The sequence below is a fragment of the Solenopsis invicta genome, chromosome 13 (genome assembly GCF_016802725.1).
Source record: "Solenopsis invicta isolate M01_SB chromosome 13, UNIL_Sinv_3.0, whole genome shotgun sequence".
Taxonomy (NCBI): Eukaryota; Metazoa; Arthropoda; class Insecta; order Hymenoptera; family Formicidae; genus Solenopsis; species Solenopsis invicta.
In genome coordinates this window covers 12,122,761-12,144,794 of record NC_052676.1, presented here as the reverse complement: position 1 = coordinate 12,144,794, position 22,034 = coordinate 12,122,761, and the positions used below count along the sequence as shown (strand labels likewise).

Sequence of the window (22,034 nt, the reverse complement as noted above, 5' to 3'; positions counted from 1 at the left end):
TTTCAAAATTGTAAAAAATCGAAAACACGCGCAGAAGTAGATGTATTTAAGACGGCATAACTTTTACAAATGTCAAGCTATGGCGATAAAATTTGATGGGAATGTCAATGATAGATGTAACAATCTAACCAAAAAGCAGAACTCAAATCAGTTGACTCAGAGCATCGCCTGGTAGTAATTCCGGGAACATTTTGATCAAAGTAGTACACTATTTTATTGACAGATTTTTGTTAACTAATTATAAAATAAGATGAAGTTTTTTCACTGCGGTCAAGGTATGTCTTAAAAACGTTGTTTTTAATTTTTATTTGTTCAGTTCGCGAATCAGCAAACTTAAATGCCGCAGCCATTTTGAAAAAGTACAAGTGCATTGTACGTAGATTAAAATTTGACTTCGCGTCCTTACCAGATCCGGCACTGAACGCGCAAAATATGAGCGAGCTGCAATGCAGCGAGCGAGCAACGAAGACTAATTCGTCAGCTGATTGGTGGTGATCGAAATGGAAAACGGGAGCGAAAAAGATGGATAACTGAGTCATCACTCACAAAGTTTTCAAAGTTCAATAAAAATTATCTTTAATAACTGTCAGGTTTAATAACACCTCTGTCTCGTTAATTTTATAACAATCTTCGTGACTAATTGCATCAATTGCAGCACTTGGTACTGACGCGTACAAGAAGACTCCTAATGCTTTTCGAATTCACTCGCTCGACTAATTGTAAGTATGTACATTATTGTATATTAAATAAGTAATTATTATTCTCTTAATTTAAATCAGTGAAATTTTCACTGATTCCATCAGTGACTCAATATTTCACTGAACAATCAGTGAACTATGACAAATTCACTGATGAAATAGTGAAATCCCGCTAAAATGCGTTCATCCGATTAAAAATGCGTTTGTCCGCCGGTATAAGGTCGACTTTGATTTTGTACTCTGTTTGACAAGTGGTGTATGTCTAGTTTATGTTTTACATCATTACATCATAAACTCATAGCCCCGAGGTAAGTATTAATATGCACATTAATAATAGTTGATTGATGCTGAAGACGTAACTATTGTAAGTAATTATATAGGTTAGGTTTTTGACGAAATTGGAGAGACCCCTAACCTGTATAATTATTTAGAATACTTACGTCTTCAGCATTAATTTTCTCGTTTGAGAGCTGCGTTCAGGAACATTAGAGATATTACTTTATCTTTGTTGTTTATTGATTGTTAAAAACAGATAAAATGATTATGCATAAAATGCACTCGGGTGCAGATGGTACACGCACCGTCTGTGCACGATGTCTGTCTAACCTATAACTTTTTTTTTTAATAGTTGGAAAACACCTTTATGGGTCCCTAGTCCTGTGGAGACAGAACGCGGGGTGAGTGAAACTCTCCGACCTAGAAGTGGCCGGCATATTCACTAAAACCCAACTTTTTCCGGCGTCTGGGCTCGGGACGGATCACGGGATCGAACTAAGCATGCACGGCGATCCGTCCTAGCCAAAATGGGTCCCCGCCCGAAGACAGAAACCCTCCTCCGGAGTTAGCAGCCAGGACTCGACCGAGATCGAGCCCTAGCCGACCGAAACGGGATGCCAGGAGTGCGACGGGCCCCCGTGGAAGAGGGCCCTAGGTTTGCACTTCCGCATCCCAAGCCCCAGACGGGTCAGCCGGGCAACTACCTTGCCATTGATTCTGCCCGAGGCGTACCTTCTCAACAGTGGGGAGAGTAGGACCCTCTGTCCGATCTAGTCGGCGCTGTGAGGGTCCCCCCTCTCCACTGTTCCTTCTCGACTTGGCTTAAACCCTCAGTTGAGAAAAGCAGTGAGCCGCGCCGGCAGGCTTTCCCGACGACGACAGTATATGTTGTCGTCGGGACGCCGGCGATGCTCCTGTGGGGAGGAAGAGGGCGACAAAGTCACCCTCTCCCTGCCACTGAGTGGTGGAGAGAGAGGAGGACCTACTGATGTTGTTGCAGGTATACCCTCCTCCGTCTCCCTCCCCCCTTCGTTTCCTCTTCGGCGAAGCCAGGGGGTCGTTCTCCCTCTGTCTCTCCGCCTCTGAGGCAAAAGGAGGTCACCAGGTTCCAGCCCTCGGGCCCGTCCAACATTTTTCTCACAATGACAAGTAGGAAGAGGTTCACCCCTACCCTGTCAGTGAGGACACGGTACTTATTTGCCCACGCGGGGCACACTTCAAGCGTATGTTGCGCCGTGTCCCTCTCCTCCTTACAGTAGTGGCATTTGGTAGAGGCCTCCCGCCTAGCCTTCTCGTTCAGGTACTCTCCGAAGCAACCATGCCCGGAGAGCATCTGCGTCGTGTGGAAGGAGAGGCCCCCGCTCCCCCTCCCAACCCATTCCTCTAGGACGGGCCCGAAGGCCTCAGTCACTCTTAGTCCGGCCCTAGCGTGGGGGAGTCTCTCCCGCCAGTGCCGAACCTTGTCCCGGTGGGACGTCATTCGACTGGCCGTCACCATTACCTGTGTGACTGGCTCGCCCCTACGGGTAAGCTCCTCCTTCCAGTCATAAATCTTTGAAAGAGACTTTTTTTTCTTTACGAAGAGGAAATGCGTTACCGCATACCCCAGGCCTCGGGGGAGGCCAGAAGGTTATGTGGGGCTCTCCCCCGCCGGCAACATGCCGGCGAGAGCCTACCCACTAAAACCTTTCCGAGTGTCCTGCTCTGGTCTATGACTGGGGGGCTCCGGGAACGCGTGCAGCATGCTTCCAGAGCCCCCCGGAAGTTGGCCAGTTGGCGGCCGACTCATCTCGCCAGGGGCGCCTAAACGATATGCGCCCTTGGCAGGGCTTAAGGGCTTAGCCTGCCCTAGGTCGAGGGAGAGGCACACCGTCCCTTCCCCGCCTCTTCCCCTGTTGTTGTTGGGAGTACAGGCCCGGGGGTCCGGCTCGCGCCGGATGGTTCCCGGGCCTCTTCACGCCGCGATGACGGCGGCGCGGCCCTACTTTCTGCCCTGAGAGGGAGAGAGAAGACTCTTACCTTCCCCCCCCGGCGAGGCAGTGGGGGGAGCGGCTCTGCGTTATGCCACAGGGTAGCTCCCCCCGGACTATCAGGTCGGATTTGCCTCGCCGGGCTCACCGGTGTGAGAAGCCCTCCTCCCGCGGCTGCGTGTCCCAAAAGCGGGGCCGGCAGCCGCAGGGGAGGAGGCTCGCTTCCTCCTTTCCATATTGGCGCTGTCGCTCCCCTCCCCCTCAATTGTGGGGAGGGAGGGGGCGACAGCTGCTGTTCTGCTGGCCCCCTGCCGCCTTCTTGCAGACGGGTTGCGTGGATACGGGGGGGCGGGAGGCAGGCTTTCTCCTTTGGGGCGGCCGGGGAGGGAGGCAGGGTGGGTCGTGGCCCCCGTCCCCGCCGCCCCTACCATCGTTGCCTTCGCCGGGGGGCATGCGTTCCCCTTCTCACTCTTCTCGTTTCGGCCTCCCCCTTCTGCCGCATTACTTGCTCGCAGAAGGAGGAAACCGCGACCCATGCCCTCTCCCTGCTGACCATCTGGCTAATGATGACCCGCAGGGAAAGGTCGTCGCCTATTTTTTCTCGTAGGACTCCGCGCAGCTCCTCCCATGCTGGACAGTGTTCCAGCGTGTGCTGTGCGGAGTCCCGGTCCGCCTCGCAGTGGTGGCACTGCGTCGTAGGCTCCTTGCGTATCCTGCACAGATACTCACGGAAGCAGCCATGTCCGGTAAGCACCTGTGTCATCCGGTAGGACAGACCGCCTCAAGGGCGGCCCACCCATTCGTCCAGGTGGGGTAGGACGGCCTCTAAGATCCGAGATCCTGCCGCAGGCGGGTTGTTGGCGAGGCTCTTGCGCCAAGCTCGCATGGCCCGCCGGCGTGCCCTCTCACGTAGTAGCGCGGCGACCGTGGGGATAACCACTCCCCCCTGCAGGCGGACGGCCTTCGCTCTGGCGTATGACCATGCCAGAGCGTCGGCCGTGAATTCTGCCGGGGGAGTCCCGCCAGTACCATAGTCGCCGCGCTAGCGGCGGTGCGGTACGCGCCCACTATCCTTCGGGCCAGCCGCCGCTGCACTGCGTGCAGCACGTCTTGTATGCGGCGGCTGGCCAGCGCCTCGCGAAACCAAACTGGGGCTCCATACAGGGCCCCAGCCATGGCCGCGTAGGCGTACGCGCGCCTCGCACCGACTCCCGGACCTCGGAGGTTGGGCATCAACCCCAGGAGGGCGTTTCTCATATTGCCCAATCGCTGGGCCAATTTGTCGAAATGCTCGACGAAGGTCTAGCGATCGTCCAATAGCAACCCCAAATATTTTAGGGTTACCCCCACTCGGACTCGGGTGTTGTCCACCCGGACGAAGGCCCGGGGCGGTACGCGGGAAGAGCCATCATGGAAGAAGATGGCTTCCGTCTTCTCCGGGGCTACCCTCAGGCTATTGATGGAGCCGACGACACAGTTCACCGGCCAATTGCCCATGGCAATCGCTATCACCCAGGAGGCTCCCCCAGCCACCACGAACGTGTCGTCAGCGTATCCGACGACGTGGCAGCCGGGGGGGAGGGCCCCGCGGAGCACCTTGTCGTATGTGGTGTTCCATAGCAGGGGGCCCAGTACTGACCCCTGCGGAACGCCACACGACATGTCCCTCAGCTGCTGGAGTCCGGTTTTGTCCCGGAACTCCAGCACCCTGTCCCGGAAGTAGTCCCGAACGATGGCGACGAGATAAGGCGGAAAGTGAAAATGCTCGCTGAGCGCCGCCCCGCACTGCCTCGCCCTAAAGGATACTATTAAAGGCGGTGGCGATATCCAGGGATATCGCCCACGCCACCTTTCCGTCCCCCGTGATGGACCCCGAGAGAGATCGTACCTGTCGTATTGCGTCGACCGTTGATCTCGCCTCTGGGAATCTATATAGTCCGTGGGACAAATCGGGACCAATCCGGGACATATGCCGGATGATGCGGTTGGCGATAATACGCTAAAATATCTTACCCGCATCATCCAGCATACAGAGGGGCCTATACGCGGAGGGTCTCTCCGCTATCTTGCCCTCCTTTTTAAGGAGGACAAGCCGGGCCCTCTTCCATCTTTGAAAGAGACTGAGCCGAATATACCTAAGGGGTCAAGCCGGTCAGCACACATGTCGCCTCCCAGGAGATGGTGCCGTACGCCCGTGCCACCCTGATGGCCATTCTTTGCCGACCCCTATGTAGGAGCTTGCAGTTTTCTGCGGAGGCCACCAGGGCATCGCACCACACAGGCGCACCGTATAACGCAATCGAGCGCACCACCCCCATGTAGAGGCGGCGAACTTTCTCACAAGGGCCTCTCAAGTTGGACATGATGCGGCTGAAATTGGAAACCGCACCGCCCAACCTAATGGCCTATTTCTCAAAATGGGACCGGAACCCTCATTTCGAGTCAAGGATCAGTCCCAGATACTTTATCTGGGACTTCACCTCGACTCGGGTCTGCTCCACCTGTATCGCGGCCCCTTCTCGCAACGCCCACCGAACCAGATGGCCTTGGTTTTTTCAAGGGCCACCTTTAGGCCTAGGAGGCGTATGTGTCTCAGTACGAGGCTGAGGCTTTCCCTGGCCACACGCCTCGCCTTGCCCCAGGTATCCCCGGAGATGACGACCAGGGTATCGTCGGCGTAGCACATCAACAGCACCCCCGCAGGGAGATAATGATCGAATGCTCGATCATAGCCGATGGCCCACAGGAGCGGTTCTAAGACCGACCCCTGTGGCACCCTCCTGCTGATTACACAGCGCATGGTGTCGCCATCCCGGTCCCGGCACATGACCACGCGGTCGCCGAGATAGGCCTCAACCAACTCTTCCAGATAGGGACGGACGTTAAATCTCCTCCCTAATCTTGCCCCAGGGCAGGGTGTTAAAAGCGTTGGATATGTCCATGCTCACAATTAGCACCACACTGCCCCGGAACATCGCCCTCTCGACTCGGGATCTCAGCCGTCGAATAGTTCCGACGGTCGATCTCCCAGGCCAAACTGATTAGGCGATAGGTTGGGATCCCCTGACTCCAGGTGATACGTGAGGCGAGACGCCACGACCTTCTCTAGCAGTTTGCCCACATCTGCCAATAAGCAGATGGGGCGATAGGCCGAGGGGTCACCCGCGGGACGACCCGCCTTGGATATGAGAACTAGTCTCGCCTCCTTCCAAGGGGTGGGGAACCGCCCGGATTGCAGACACCTGTCAAAGTTGCCTTAGGCTCCCCAGGTTCCCCAGAGCTCGCAGAGCGATAGTCCATACCTTTCCGGGAACACCGTCCGGACCCGGGGCGGTATTTTTCTTCTTCATTTTGTCTATCGCGCTGTTGAGCTCCTCCTTGGAGACTCTGAGGCTCTCATTCCAAGCTGTCCTGGCTTCAATGACGGCGAGGTCGTCCCGCGCGCGGTTCTCCTCCTCGTCATCCCCTGTGAAAAGAGCGGATGTAACTTCTCGCAGGAAACTCGGATCGAGAGTCTCTGTCGTGGGAAGCGCCGCTGGCCGAAGTTTGTTTCTGACCAGCTGGTAAGGGCGCCTCACGGATCGCCATCCAGCGTCTTAAGAAATTTTCCTCAGGCGTTGGCCTTTGCTTTAGCGATAGTCGCCTGGAGGGACTTCTTGGCCGCCCTGTATGTCTTATACAGGACGGCTGCCCTCTTTCTATCCGGGTTCCTTCGACGGCGGTGTCTGGTGTAACGCCAACGCGCGGAGTTGCAACCTTCGCGTACGGCAGCAATCTCCGTCCACCAGTACACCGCCCTTTTTCTCTCCCGAGGGGACGACCGGCGGCGGGGCATGGCCGTGTCGCAGATTTGCGACAGAGCCTCCCCAAACCAGGCCGCCTCGGCTTCTACGTCGCCTTGCCCCTCTGCCGGGGCCTCCTCCCATGACTTGGCGATGGCAGCCGCGTACGCCAGGTCAACGTCCAGATGCCTTAACTCCCAACGAGGGGAGACTCCCGTGTCTCTCGCGGGATAGCCGGGCCCGGACCTTCCTGGTCCCGTAGAGGAGACCTCCATCACAACATATCGGTGATCTGAGAGGGTCTCCTCATCCGAAATCATCCATCCACTGAACTCTCGGAAAGCTTCCGCCAAACCGAGGGTCACGTCCACTATGGAGCTTCCGCGCGCTTCAGTCACTGAATAAAACTGTACCTAGTTCTTGTCCGTATGTAATATTGTTACAATGAGTATTCAATAATACCAGACAATAACTAAGAATACTGCATACATTTCTACCAAGATAAATTAAAGCATTAAATAAGACAAAAAAAAAATTTTATTAAATATTATATATATTTTATTTTATATATAATCGTTATATATTATTTCACGTAACCGTTAAAAATATAAAAATATAAAAATTTTTTATGTTTCTACATAAATACATAAATTTACATTATATTTTGTTTTATCACATACCTTTTTTGGCTTACGTAACAAATTATCATATTCTATCCGGTGTGGACTCCGACCCCCGGTTGACGATGTGGAGGTCCAACGCGACGAGCCAATCCCCCAACATCTCGCCCCTCGTATCCAAGACCGGAAAACCCCAGTCCGCAGACTTCGCATTAAAGTCGCCCGCAACAACCACCCAGTTTCAGCTTGGGCGCAGCCGGCGAACGACCCCTCCGATCTCGTTCAACTTGGACTCGAAATATTCAAGCAAGATGTTGGGCGACACGTAGACCCCCACAACGGCCCGACCACCCCAGAGGCAGGCAACGTAGCCTTCGCCTCTCTCACCGTGGACCAAAGAAGCCCCGGCATCGCTACCCCCCAACACGATAGCGACTAGCCCCGTCGTGTTCCCCCTCCATCTGTCGTCTGCGAAGAAGACGGCGTAGGGTTCGGCCACTATCGCCAACTCAATGTTCTACTCCGCCATGGTCTGGACCAAGAGGTCCCGTGCCCTGGCGGAGTGGTTGGCCTGGAGGAGACGATGATCAGCCATCAACGAGCCGTATCCATTGCCTCTTCCTGGCTACTTTCTCCTTGCTGTGGGTTTGAGCATGGGCTTTCCTCCACATCCATATTGTGCGTCTCCCTGTTGGAGACGCCCTTCTTATTGTTGGGTAGCACCGGAGCCACGAAAGCTCGTGGCATCAGCGCCTTTTTTTTATTTTCCCTCTTCTTGTCGGGTGGAGGAGAACACGCCTGTTCTCCAGGACGGTGTCCGGTCGGCCTGCTCAGATCGGCGAATAGCGGGCATCGAACCTCTTCTTCACAGTGGCTGGCGATGTGTCCCTCGCCACCGCATTTGTAGCAACGGCTACTGCGGTCGATCGGCGAGGTACAACCGCCAATCGTGTGCCCGGTTCTCAGGCATTTGTAGCACTGAGCAGACCTGGCCCTTAGAGCCTTGACTCTGGCCATAACCCAGTCTACCTGGACCCGTGTCGCCTCAGTGAGTTTCTTGACCGCTGCAGCAAGGCACCTAATCCAAACTGAACCAAGCCCCCCGCGCGGCCGCCTGATAGCGCCGACCTGGACTTCCTGGGGTCTGCAACCCCCTACCCTCGCCATGGCCTCCACCACAGTCTGGCAGTCTATAAGATCGTCCAGACCCGACAGACGGAGTTCAGTCGTCTTTACGGGTATGGCGATCTTCACCTCCTCGCTCTTTAGCTCCGAGCGTTGCAGCCAAGGCATCTGCCTTCTCCTTACTTTGCTCACCGGGGACTTCGTAAATAATGGCCCCGGTGAAAGCCCTCCTAGAACGAAGGGATGGGATTCCCAAGCTCCTGAGGTCAATATTATTTCTGATCTTACTAAGAGCTTCCGCCACCGTAACTTTACTGTCGTCCACCGCCGTGAGGACAACAGCCGCACGCTTCGGGACCCTGATTTTGACAGGTTTAGAGGGACGCGTAACCAACTTTTCCCCCGCCTTGGGGGCAAGTTTTTATGTTCTCTTGGCGAGAGGGAGGCATCGCTTCCTTGGCCTTGGGAGCCAGTCCCGTACTCGCGGCCATCTTGGTTGCTTTTTGAGCCTTCTTTTTGGCTTTCCTGCCAAGGACCGTGGTCCATGCCTCTCCTTTGTTGAGGGCGTTCGTCTCGGAGGGAGCGGGCGCAGTCACTCTGTCTCTCTCCTTGGCTTCTTTACCAGGATTGGCCTTCTGGGCCTTTTTAGTGGGTGGAATCCCCGCCTTGGGGGCCTCTGCTTCCGCGTTGCTCCTGCCCGCTCTGACTCCCAGTGGAGGCCTAAGGTGCTTGTCGGGCAGCAGCCTGTCCTGAAGGGCATCGAAGCGGGCGTTTATCATCAATGCCACCTGGTTAAGCAGTCTGTTTACCAGGGCATCGTCCCTGCACTGGGAGCCTTCTTCCGGGGGGGGGGGCATCATATCAGTGTTCTGAGTTCCCGGGTGGCAGTCCATCACGCGGCGCGCACTAGCCGCCGATGGGGGCACCGCAGATTCACCACGGCGACCGCCCGCTATCAGGGAGGTCCCAACGATCCCCGCGGGGGGCATGTCAGACCCCCGGTGTTGAGAAGCATCCGCCATCTCATCATCCGATGAGTCTACATTCCGCCTAGGATTACCATTAGCCGGGATAACCTTCCTAGGTGATACCACCCGAAAAATGGCGGGAGATAATCCTGCAACTACCTTGGCAAGCTGGCGTTTTAGCTCAGCGAGCTCCCCCCTGAGAAGGGCCACCTTCCTTCGCAGGTTGTCATTGTCCACTTGGATGCACCTCGTCTCTTCCGAGCGTGTCCTTTCCCACATAATTTTTACTGCGGACTCCGCCAGAGAGGCAACTTTTCTCAGGGCCTTCTGGGTCGTATTGACGTCCTTTTTGTAGTCCGTCACCTCTCGGACGCGAGCCATCTCCTTTAGAACATGCTCAGCCAGTTCTTTCGCTATGACCAGGGTTAGGTCGACAGCCGTTTGTCCCTCACTGGGCTTTTTCCTCATAAGGGCTTTTGCCACAGGGGAATCTTTATCGGCGCGCCATTTTCTTATTAGCTCCGCCTCCGCCTTGGCGTAGGCATCCTCACGTTCCTCCACCGATATGACCCTACGCATCTTGCTCTTGTCGCCGTCTGAGGAGGATCCCTCCTTTTCCGGCTAGCTGTGGTGACGGTTGTGACGGTGCTAGTCGCCATGGCCGTCGTTGTGACACTGGTGTCGGTGTCGTCGCCGTCGTCATTCGCGGAGTATTGCGTTGGGAGTTCGGGTATGATCACCACGCACTCCCTCGCACCTCCCGCAGAAGCCACCGTCGTTGGACGGACCCCGTCACCCCTCCTTGGGAGTAGAAGATACTCTCGCAGAGTATAAAGAGGAGCCATCCTGACAGAGCTCACAACTTTGGCTTTCTCCTTCCTTGATTTCGGCCCCTAATCTATAACCTAACCTAACCTATAATACAGACTTGTCTGCTTAGTCGTACCTGTCAGTGCTTGTCTGTGTCTGTCTGACTGTACCTGCTCATGTCCGTCTGTCTTTGACACTCATGATATGGTCGACCCTAAAACCTCAAGAAAGGGAGGGGTATCAATATTTTCAAAATTGAATTGACACTTTGTGATTTTGGCTGCGTTCGGAAACATCACTCGAGTGCCCCCGTATATTGTTGTTCACCGAATATTAAACAAGTACCTGAATAAGTACCTGGCAATATAAAAATTTTGAACTGTTTTAAATAAAACGAAACAAAATATTTAGATATGCACATTTTTACATATTGCTTATATTGATCAAAATTTGTCGGAATTGTGAAAATGGTATAAAAAATATGTTAATGTAACACAATTTGCATGTATTTAATAAATATATGCAAATTGTATTACTTTAACATGTTTTTAAAACCATTTTTATAATTTTATATTTTGTATTTGTTAAAATTTATGTACAAAATGTAAAAAAACATTACTTATATGTTAATTTTATCATTGTTACGTCTACGGATTGTGGTGCTTAAGTTAAATGTATCAAAGAAAAAGTATGTGTTGATAATATAATTATATCAATATTTTTTCCATTACAGCTATTTTTGACAAAAAAATGGATGCTATTAAAATATCATCAAATAATTTCATCAATCATTTGCGGTCAATGGATATCGATGAAATCACATTAAATATACACTACTCAAAAAAAAATAGGGAACACTTTTCAGACAGCAAAAATTAGGCTATTTTCAAATGACTGTAACTCGGTGAAAAATCATTGTAGATAAAAAATAAAAAAAGCATTTTGAAGTTTGAAGATCCAACTTTAGCGCTCTATCAGCAGATTTTCAAAATTCTTTTAACTTCCTTGTCTTATGCAGTAAAAAAGCACACCCTGTTTTGTTCCTTAAAATTTTGTACTTTTGACATTTTGCAGCTCGACCAACAAATTTTTTTCAAATAATTCAAGTAAAGCTTCATAAACTACAATATTTTGCCTACAAAATGCTTTTTTTGAAATTTCTCTACGATTTTTTTTGACTGAGTTACGCAACTTTGAAGCTAAACCTGCATTTTCTACAAATGATATCCGTACTCCGTGAAAAATCATCGTAGACAAAAAATCAAAAAACCATTTTAAAGCTCGAAGTTTCAGCTTTAACATGTTATTAATGGTTTTCAAAAATTTTTTCAATTTCTTAGTACTATGCCCCAAAAAAGATACACTGTTTTTTACTTGAAATTACGTATTTTTAACAGCCTGTAGCTCAATAAAAAATTTTATCTCAACAAATCCAATGCAAGTGCCATAAAGTATGACATTTTTTCTACAAAATGCTTTTTTTAAAATTTTTTCTACGATTTTTTTTGACCGAGATACAAGACTTCGAAGAAACACATTTTTTACAGTACATTTTTCTGAAAAATGACGTCTATCGCCGACATTAGCATTACCTAATATGCACCACGGGGAGGTTGCCGGTCGAATATTTGAACATCGTGTGTGTGTGTGTGTGTGTGTGTGTGTGTGTGTGTGTGTATGACAGCAGAGATAAGAACCCCACAGTTCGTCACTTCTGCGGTATTTAATGACTCCAAAACCTCTCTGCTGTGTGTGTGTGTGTGTGTGTGTGTGTGTGTATGACAGCAGAGATAAGGTCCCCACAGTTCGTCACTTCTGCGGTATTTAATGACTCCAAAACCTCTCTGCTGTGTGTGTGTGTATGCGCGCGCGCGCACGAGTGTGCAATAGTGTGTATTTCCTCCTCTCTGATCAATTAGTGCTTGCAAGCGTTCTCGCATATTTATACATCTTGCAATACGATCTTGCGGAATGTTGTGCCAAATTTTCGTTAAAATTTTTCCCAATTCTTCTAAATTTTGCGGCTGTTCTTCGTGACGCCTTAATCGTCGTTCTTGGCATTGACGAAATAAACGTTATGATCAACGTTGCGTAATGTCAGTACGATCTTACAACGGCGGTTCCGTGATGGTGTGGGGGTGTATATCACTTACAAGACAAGTGTGATCTAGTGATCCTGCCACCTCCGGCAATGACAGGTGTTCGTTATATCAACGATATTCTACGACCACACGTTTTGTAATTAAATCGAACCTGTCGGAACTTTATTTTCATGCAGGACAACGCTTGACCTCATACGGCGAATATAACGCGACGTTTTTTTCAACGACACGCAACTAGAATGTTAAATCATTTCGCCAATAGCCCGGACTTAAATCCAATCAAGCACATTTGGGATAAAATGGAACGACGATTAAGACGTCGCAAAGAACAGCCGCAAAATAGAAGAATTGGGAGAAATTTTAACGAAAATTTGGCACAACATTCCGCAAGATCGTATTGCAAGATGTATAAATATGCGAGAACGCTTGCAAGCAGTAATTGATCAAAGAGGAGGAAATACACACTATTGAATACTCATGCGCGCGCGCACATACACACACATAGCAGAGAGGGTTTGAAGTCATTAAATACCACAGAAGTGACGAATTGTGGGGTCCTTATCTCTGCTGTGGTACACACACACACACACACACACACACACACGATGTGCAAATATCCGACCGGCAATTTCCACGTGGTGCATATTGGGTAATGCTAATGTCGGCGGTAGACGTCATTTTTCAGAAAAACGTACTGTATAAAATGTGTTTCTTCGAAGTCTTGTATCTCGGTCAAAAAAATCGTAGAAAAATTTTAAAAAAAGCATTTTGTAGAAGAAATGTCATACTTTATGGCACTTGCATTGGATTTGTCGAGAAAAATTTTTTTATTGAGCTACAGACTGTTAAAAGTACGTTATTTTAAGGAAAAAACAGTGTATCTTTTTTGGGGCATAGTACTAAGAAATTGAGAAAATTTTTGATAACCATTAATAGCATGTTAAAGCTGAAACTTCGAGCTTTAAAATGGTTTTTTGATTTTTTGTCTACGATGTTTTTTCACGGAGTACGGACATCATTTGTAAAAAATGCAGGTTTAGCTTCAAAGTTGCGTAACTCGGTCAAAAAAAATTGTAGAGAAATTTGAAAAAAAAGCATTTTGTAGGCAAAATGTTGTAGTTTATGAAGCTTTACTTGAATTATTCGAAAAAAATTTGTTGGTCGAGCTGCAAAGTGTCAAAAATACGAAATTTTAAGGAACAAAACAGGGTGTGCTTTTTTACTGCATAAGACAAGGAAGTTAAAAGAATTTTGAAAATCTGCTAATAGAATGTTAAAGTTGAATCTTCAAGCTTCAAAATGCTTTTTTTATTTTTTATCTACGATGATTTTTCACCGAGTTACAGTCATTTGAAAATAGCCTAATTTTTGGTGTCTGGAAAGTGTTCCCTATTTTTTTTTGAGTAGTGTATTTCAAGGTTGTATTAACTTTCCATATTTAATATTTCATTTTTTATTTATTTCAAATATAATTGGAGCATAATACCTAATACTTATTTAAATATAATTACATAGAAAAAATTGTTTCAGAGTGTTATTTACGTTAGAAGTGTAATTACCTAACTTTACAAAAATGTTTTAAAATGTTTTCATTGCTCAGTATTTATTATTTTATTATAAGAATTGATGTGATTAATTGAAATAATGGAGCGATTAAATTGTTGTATGTGTCATCAGTTTGTTTCTGGCGGATTGGATAGTTTAGTTTTGCATTTTACATCTATCCATGGGCTTACATTTAATCGCGGTGTGAGCAATGCAGGTTTTGAATGTGGACAACATAATGGTCGACGTAGATTTGTACCTTTTTATTCGTTGAGAAGGCATGTTAGAAATTATCACTTGCATGAAAGAAACGATAAATCTGAACAAAGACCTACAATTATTAATTATCAGCTTTATAATAATAAAATGAATAACAACGACATGGATGTATGTACAATCTAACGATCCAGAAAACACTAATGACGATTCAATTTATAATGATGATGTTAGTAGCGGTGCCGATAATGATGATTTTGATTTACAAAAATTTGTGATCGGAATAATTGCAAAGTTTCAGTGTAATGGTTCAATGACAGGCCATCTATTTACACAGATTCTTGACAAATACAAAGAGCTTCTAAATACTTACTGTCCGAGACTTCATGAAGAAGAAAATTAAAAAGATTTTTCGAGACAATACATGCTAAATGACAATGTTTCAAACAATGTTTTACAGGTATTTGAGTTCGATAGCACTTTTGAAGAAATGAGAACATTGGATCAAGAAATTATTGCATTGAAAAAACATTGCGGATATATTGAACCCATAGAAATTCCTCTCAAATATCGCTTTGATAATACCCTGGATAATGAAACAAACACGTACATACCGGAAATGGTTATGGAGACTTATCAATATGTTCCTATCATTGATTTTCTTAAATTGATGGTGTCAAATCAAGAGGCGCGGTCGCGTCTCGCGGTATTTTTTTCTTTATAAGCGAGAGAGACCAGCCTCTTTTACGCGAGTCAGCGAGTTCAACCTAACGAGATTATTCTGATCTCAGTAACGGCTGAACCGATCAAGTTCTGAGTAGTCTCAATCGATAGCTTGGGGAAAATTGCATAATAAAAGTGTTTTTATTTTTTCTCTCCGTGCCGTACGTGCGGATATATTGCGACGCAAAGTCCAAATCTTGATGTTTTAGATGTAAGAAACGTCGTCGTCGTCAACGACCATCAAATCTTGTCCAGTACATCTTTTCGACACGAGTACCGAGTGGCGCTCGTTATTAGCCGTTCTATCATCACGTGGGGCAACATGTGACCGTTCCCATGAGCATCATGGCCGTATACAATGTGTATACATGTAGTTGATAGATTAAGGTGACAGGTTTCCTAACCTATCGCGTGGACAACCGTGCACGCTCGTGTCTCTCTCTCGTTTCGTTTCGCTACTTTCGCGAAAAGCGCGGTGCGTGAGCTACAGTCGTTAGTGCCGGTTGATGGTACGTCCTCGTGATCTCTCGACGAGGACAGCACACTTCGAGGACGCTTTCAAGAACAGCACGTGGTGTGTTAGTGGTGGATGGAAGTGGTGGTCGACGACGGCGGCGGCGATTCAAATGTTGACGACGAGGTGATACCCGAGATCTCGTGAAGGGGTCTTCGTCATTGTCCTGCGTCCTCGAAGAGGACGTTCATCAATATCGAAGATGAGTTACACATCAACAATTGATTATTATTAACATTGTTGCTTGCTTTAGTTCTCGTATATGTTGTAAAAAATTTTGTAAGAGAGAGAGAGAGAGAGAGAAAGAAAGTTTTATTATTTATTATTTTATTACCTCTCAAAGGATTACGCTAAAATTGCCTCGATTAATTAAACATTACATTTTATAAAGTTTGCAATCTGATATTTAAATATTATTATTTATTACACACTTCAATGCGCTTTGATCACTTATGACATGTAAGTAAAATCTTTAATTAAGAGATTTAGCAATAAAAGGAAGGTAGTCGACTCAGCATTTCATGATTAAAAACATAATAATCGACTACCTTCCTTTTATTGCTAATGCTGTTAATTGAAATTTTAACCTATATGTGCTAAAAGTGAAATCATTGAGATGAGATTGAAAACTCAGTGAAATGTAATGTTTAATGAAAAATCATTGCTTCAACGATGAGTATCTGTTCTTTTCTGTTTTTGCAGTGATGTTGCGTTTAATGTTTATATCTATTGCACCGCCATTCAGTCCCAACACCCCAGCAGTATTCTTCACGCAGAGTTTATTGATTATTGCTGAAAATCATTTTGGATTGATTTATGATGAGCATTCATTGAATATTACAACTCAACGGGCCAAAAGTGTGATTCACGATTTCAATATTAGGATTAGGAATTGCAACGACACTGGAACTTGAAGCCCACACTACCTTCTCATTCCCATGAGATGTAGAGTATCTTTTCGTAATAACTAGCGAGCCAACAATTTACAGCTTTATTTAGAAAACTTTTATTTTGTGAGTATTTGTAAAGCTTTTGTAATCACTAAATCTAAAGAAATATAATATTAATTAAATTTATACGTGAATAAGAACTTTTAAAAAATAATACTACATTTAAATTAGTATTATAAACAACTTCTCAATTTTTTAAATTCAATATTTATCAATATTATAAAGATACTTTTATATAACAATTAATTTTTTATGGTAAATTTTTTCATTAATAAAAGAAATATATATAATATATAAAGTTATATACAGAGGTAAAGGAAAAAAGTTACATATTTATACTTTAAATAAAATTAAGCGACTTAGAGCTAAGTTATCAAGTAACTATTTTAATAAATATTTTACAACATTTTATTTAGATATTTAGACATCTAGCAGCGGCAATTTTTTGTAGTTTAAAAATTTTATATTTTAATAAAACTTTCTCATTTCTGTTTTTTCCTTAATTCTTTAAGATTAAATGTTATATATTTCTTTAAAACTTTTTAAAATTAAGTACATCTACTTAGGTTAAAACAGAAAAATTTTTTAATAGAAATACACAGATAGTATCACTTGAATTTTATTTAGAAAGGAATTAAAGATACCACTTGGATTTTATTTAAAAAATAAAGATACTATCACTTGCATTTTATTTGTTAAAAGTAGTACAGCAATTATTTCAAAGAGCAACATATTCTCTTTATAAATGGCGCAATTTAAAGATTTCATACATTTTTTGGAAAGAATACATTTAGGTTGGATTAAATTGAAGATTTTTATTTTTAAGTAAATACAGCAGTTATTTCAAAGAGCAACATAATCTCTTTATAAATGGCGCAATTTAAAGATTTCATACATTTTTTGGAAAGAATACATTTAGGTTCGATTAAATGTAAGATATTTATTTTTAAGTAAGTACAGCAGTTATTTCAAAGAGCAACATATTCTCTTTATAAATAGCGCAATTTAAAGATTTCATACATTTTTTGGGAAGAATACATTTAGGTTGGATTAAATTTAAAATATTTATTTTTAAGTAAATACTACTTGGGTTAGAAATAGGAAGATTTTTCAATGAAAATGCAGAAATAGAATCACTTAGGTTTTGTATAGTAATTAAAGAGAGTACCACATGGGTTAGCATATAAAAATTTCTCTGTTAAAATACAGAAATAGTACCACTTGTGTTTTAGATATGTACAGGAAGCTATTTTTTCAAAAAGAAAATCAATTGATGACAATATATTAGCTTCATTCCTAGATGACTAGCATGCTAAAATTCATCTTTTTTTTTTGCAACATAAACACACTCTAAGACTGCAGTTGTAATATGATGAATTAGAAATTGTCAACCCATTAAGATGAAAGACAGGTGTACGTAAATTAGGAGCTTTTTATTATACAATTCAAAACTTGCCATCGCACATAAATTCAGAACTCAGTAGCATACACATTCTGATTCTTTGTTGTGATTCGGATGTAAAAAAAGTATGGATTTAAAAAGATATTTGCTCCATTTTTGCAAGACTTAGCTAAGTGGAAAGTCTGGAAAGCGACAAAGGAATATCCATAGAAATTGGACCTTATCAATTTATACTTCGCGGATTTTTAGCTGCTTTTGTTGGGGATGGACATTTTGTCCACGATGTAAATAGTCTCCTTGGGCCATCAGCCAATAAGTTTTGTCGAATGTGCTTGTACACTAGAGCCGATTTACATGCTGGTTCTGTGGAACCAGCACAAGCAAGAACTGAGAAAGTCTTCAATGAACGTCTTCATTTGTTAGAACAAACAAATTTTTCTGCTGATTCAAAATCAACGACAGGGGTTCAAGGAGATTGCTCGTTGCATAGTTTATGTGTTATTTTCACATTTCTCGAAATAAAATTTTTAACCCTATGCATGATTTTCTATGCTGTATATGCCCTATGATTTTAAAATTAGTATTACATGAATATGTATTGATACAGCAAAGGTTCAATGTTCAATATTTTAATGATCGAATATCATCATTCAAATATGGATTTACGGAAAAAGTGAATAAACCATCCGCAAATTTTACTGAAGCTATTCTCCGCAAAAGAAATCACATATTAAGCCAAAAGGCAATACAAACGTAGTGCCTAACGCGGGCTTTTCCATTTTTGGTTTGCAAAAAAGTGCATGATGGAGATGAACATATGGAAATAATCTTGCTCCAGATTATGGAATTAGTTTTTGCGCCAAAGATCACTAAATCTCTAATTCCGTATCTCAGAGCGTTTATTACAAATTTTATTCTAGTATTTAAGAGATTATTTCCTGAAGTAAATATTATTAATAAATTTCATCATCTTTCTCATTATCCTGAATGCATATTATGGTCTGGACTTCTGCTTCATTACTATTGTATGCAATACAAAGCTAAGCACAATGAAATTAGGAAACGTGCACACAATGCAATTTTAAAAATCTACCGAAAACGCTTGTGCGCGTTTCTCAATGTGAGGAAAACGCCAGATGGGGCGGAGGCGAAATCAAATTGACTAAATTAAACGTTTTGAGCAGTAAAACCATTCTTATACAAGATATTAGAAACAAGGAAGATTTTTATGCACTTGTTTATCATGATGAGGATGTAGTTCTTTCATGTAAATCTGTTTGATTGAATGGAATTGAATTTCGAAAAGAATTATTTGTATGCCTAGAAGTTGCACATATTCGTGAAGATAATTTACTTCTATTTGGGTGTATAGAGGACATTTTTGTATTACATAGTAATAGAGTATACTTAAACACATCTATATGCACTACTACTCAGTTTGATACAGATTTAAATGCTTACCAAATTGAACTCCCTGGACCTGACGCTTTTATTCGCCATCGTAGCATCGTTAAAGAGATTAAATCGATCCTCGGATGAAATTTTAAGTGACATTCTAAGTCATCACGTTACGCAAAAGCTCGATCCAGCAACGCGGAAGGCGTGGAGATTAAAGGTGATGATGCTATAATTCCTACGTACGAGGATCTCAATCGCTTTCTCGCGAATCGCGTTCGCGCGTTGGAGGAGCTCACTCCCCTCGGCGCAGCCAAGTCCTCGCGATCGGTAAAGTCATCGAGCGCCATGGTAGCGACGGCTTCGATCTCGCCGTGCCCGCTCTGTAAATCGGCCCACTTCTTGAATAAGTGCCTTCAATTCATGCAGAAGAGTCCGAGCCAGAGATTGGAGATCGCGAAACAGCATCAACGATGCGTGAATTGCTTCAGTGCAAAGCACGCCGTCTCCGCATGTCCAAGCCGTTTTTCATGTCGTCATTGTCAAAAGCGACATCATTCCATGCTCCATCTCGACTCGGTCTCTTCCGCTACTACGACCGTTAGTGCATCCAATTCCGAAGCCCCGGCGTCGATCAAGTCCGATGAATCTCCGAAAACAGTGGTATTATGCGCGATGTCGGCAAATCTCGCTCGACCGCCGATAGTCCTCGCCACTGCACGCGTGTCCGTCGGACCTCTCGCTGGTCGTCAAGTCGTTGCACGAGCATTGATCGACACCGGAGCGGAACTCACACTCATTGCAGCTCAATTAGCGAAGAAATTAAAACTGCGTCGATTCATACTGCCTACCGCCTTGTCCGCCGTCGGCGGCCTTGACGCGGGCATACATCGTTACGCCGCGCACATTAAAATCTCACCGATCGACGGGATCGAGCCGCCGGTCATTACCACAGCGACGATTCTAAGTTCGCTTGCTAGTTACTCGTCAGCGTCTATTCAATCTCCTCTTCAATGGGATCATCTCGCAGATCTCACTCTCGCAGATCCAAATTCTTCAAACTCAGATCCCATTGATCTAATAATCGGAGCTGACATCTACGCAGATATAATGCGAGATGGGGTTCGCAGGGGAGCTCGCGGTCAACCCATTGCTCAGGAAACGATCTTTGGCTGGATCGTTCAGGGCCGCACGCCTCTGTCGAATTCGTCCCGTCGGACCGTTACGGTGCAACATTGTACGATCGCGGAATCCGTTTCACTTGATAGCGAATTGAGACGATTCTGGGAAATTGAGGAAATTCCGAGGCACACGATACTCAGCCCGGAAGAGCAGAGATGCGAGAATCATTTCTTAACCTCTCATTCGCGCACTCCCGCCGGTCAGTACGTTGTTCGTCTGCCATTCAAAAATGGTCCTCCCATCGATATTGATACCTCACGCGATATAGCGGAGCGATGCCTCAAGACTCTGCTACGCCGTCTTCAAGCCAACTTCGATTTGAAAAGGGAGTACTCAGACTTCCTCCAAGAATATGAAAATCTCGGGCACATGCGCAAGGCTCCCGAATCTTCAGAATCTTCTCAATTCGTCTATATTCCGCACCATCCCGTAATACGCGAAAGCAGTGCGACGACTCGAGTAAGAGTCGTATTCAACGCGTCGAGCCCCACCTCGAATTCTTGGTCACTTAATGACCACCTTCTCGCGGGACAAAAATTGCAAACGGACTTGGCTGCGGTGCTTTTACGCTGGCGACAGTATCGTTACGTTTATTCTGCCGACGTAGCAAAAATGTACCGGCAGATTCGCGTCGATCCCCGTGACACAGACTATCAGCGGATCCTATGGATCGACGAGAAAACCGGAAAAGTACAAGAGTATCAACTTTTGACCGTGACCTACGGTACAACTTCGGCGCCGTTCTTGGCGCTGCGAGTCTTGCGGCAGCTCATCCATGACGACGGTCGCGATTTTCCTCTAGCCGTTCCCGTGCTTCAGGAGAATATTTACGTGGATGACGTGCTTTTCGGCGCGGACGAGATTTCGCTAATTCGTTCGGTTCGCAAACAAGTGTGCTCGTTGCTACAGCGCGGTCATTTCGAATTAAGGAAATGGTCGAGCAACGCGGCCCACTTATTAAGCGACATTGACACGCAGGATCATGGTCTCGCTTGCAGCAAGGATCTGCATCCGGACGAGACATTAAAGGTGCTCGGTATTAGTTGGAGTCCGTCGGCTGACGCGTTTCAATTTAGAGTCGTGCGCTCTCCCTCGCCCGCGCGAACCAAGCGCGCCATGCTCTCGTACATCGCTCGCATATTTGATCCGTTAGGCCTAGGCACGCCCGTTACAATCTCCGCGAAGATTCTCTTGCAGCGGCTTTGGCAGCTCCGCGTCGACTGGGACGATGAGGTTCCCACCGATATCGCAAAGAAATGGGAATTTGTGCAGTCGTCCTTGATAGAACTCGATGACTTTCACCTCCCTCGGTGGATTCAAAAGGGATCGGATCGACTGCGAAATTCACGGGTTTTCGGACGCGTCTAATTACGCTTATGCCGCAGTGATTTATATTCGGCTCACCTCTCGCTCAGGCGACATCACGACTGTCTTGCTAGTCGGGAAGTTAAAGGTCGCGCCGATCAAAACATTGACTGTTCCGCGTCTCGAATTATCGGCAGCCGTGTTAATGTCGCGATTAATGAAGTTTGTTATAGACGCACTGCACGTTTCCTCCGCTCCATGCTTTTACTGGACGGACTCGACCGTCGTGCTCGCGTGGGTAACACAACATCCCTCGAAGTGGAAGACTTTTATTTCAAATCGGGTTGCCGAGATTCAAACCCGACTTCCGTCCGCTTCGTGGCGATATGTTCCCACGGACGAAAACCCCGCTGATTGTGCGTCGCGAGGAATCTCGGGAAGTCAGCTCATC

General features: G+C 45.8%; 2 protein-coding genes across 2 annotated transcripts; one reads left to right on the top strand and one right to left on the bottom strand.

Moving 5' to 3' along the window:
• Nucleotides 1-1,956: 1,956 nt before the first annotated feature.
• LOC105203114 lies at nucleotides 1,957-2,472 on the bottom strand. Its single transcript, XM_011171877.1, has one exon. The coding sequence runs from the start codon at nucleotides 2,470-2,472 to the stop codon at nucleotides 1,957-1,959; it is 516 nt and encodes a 171-aa protein (XP_011170179.1).
• Nucleotides 2,473-10,096: 7,624 nt separating this feature from the next.
• On the top strand, nucleotides 10,097-21,646 carry LOC120359334. Its single transcript, XM_039456471.1, has 3 exons — nucleotides 10,097-10,267; nucleotides 14,573-14,818; nucleotides 19,262-21,646. Exons 1-3 carry the CDS (start codon nucleotides 10,097-10,099, stop codon nucleotides 21,644-21,646), a joined length of 2,802 nt encoding a protein of 933 aa, XP_039312405.1.
• The last annotated feature ends 388 nt before the right edge of the window (nucleotides 21,647-22,034 follow it).

Coding starts and splice junctions, on each gene's coding strand:
- LOC105203114 (XM_011171877.1), bottom strand. CDS start 2,472: ATGGTGACGGCCAGTCGAATGACGTCCCACCGGGACAAGGTTCGGCAC.
- LOC120359334 (XM_039456471.1), top strand. CDS start 10,097: ATGGCCGTCGTTGTGACACTGGTGTCGGTGTCGTCGCCGTCGTCATTC. Junction 10,268..14,572: donor GTAGAAGATACTCTCGCAGA/GTATAAAGAGGA, acceptor AATGTTTTACAG/GTATTTGAGTTCGATAGCAC. Junction 14,819..19,261: donor AGGCGCGGTCGCGTCTCGCG/GTATTTTTTTCT, acceptor TGACATTCTAAG/TCATCACGTTACGCAAAAGC.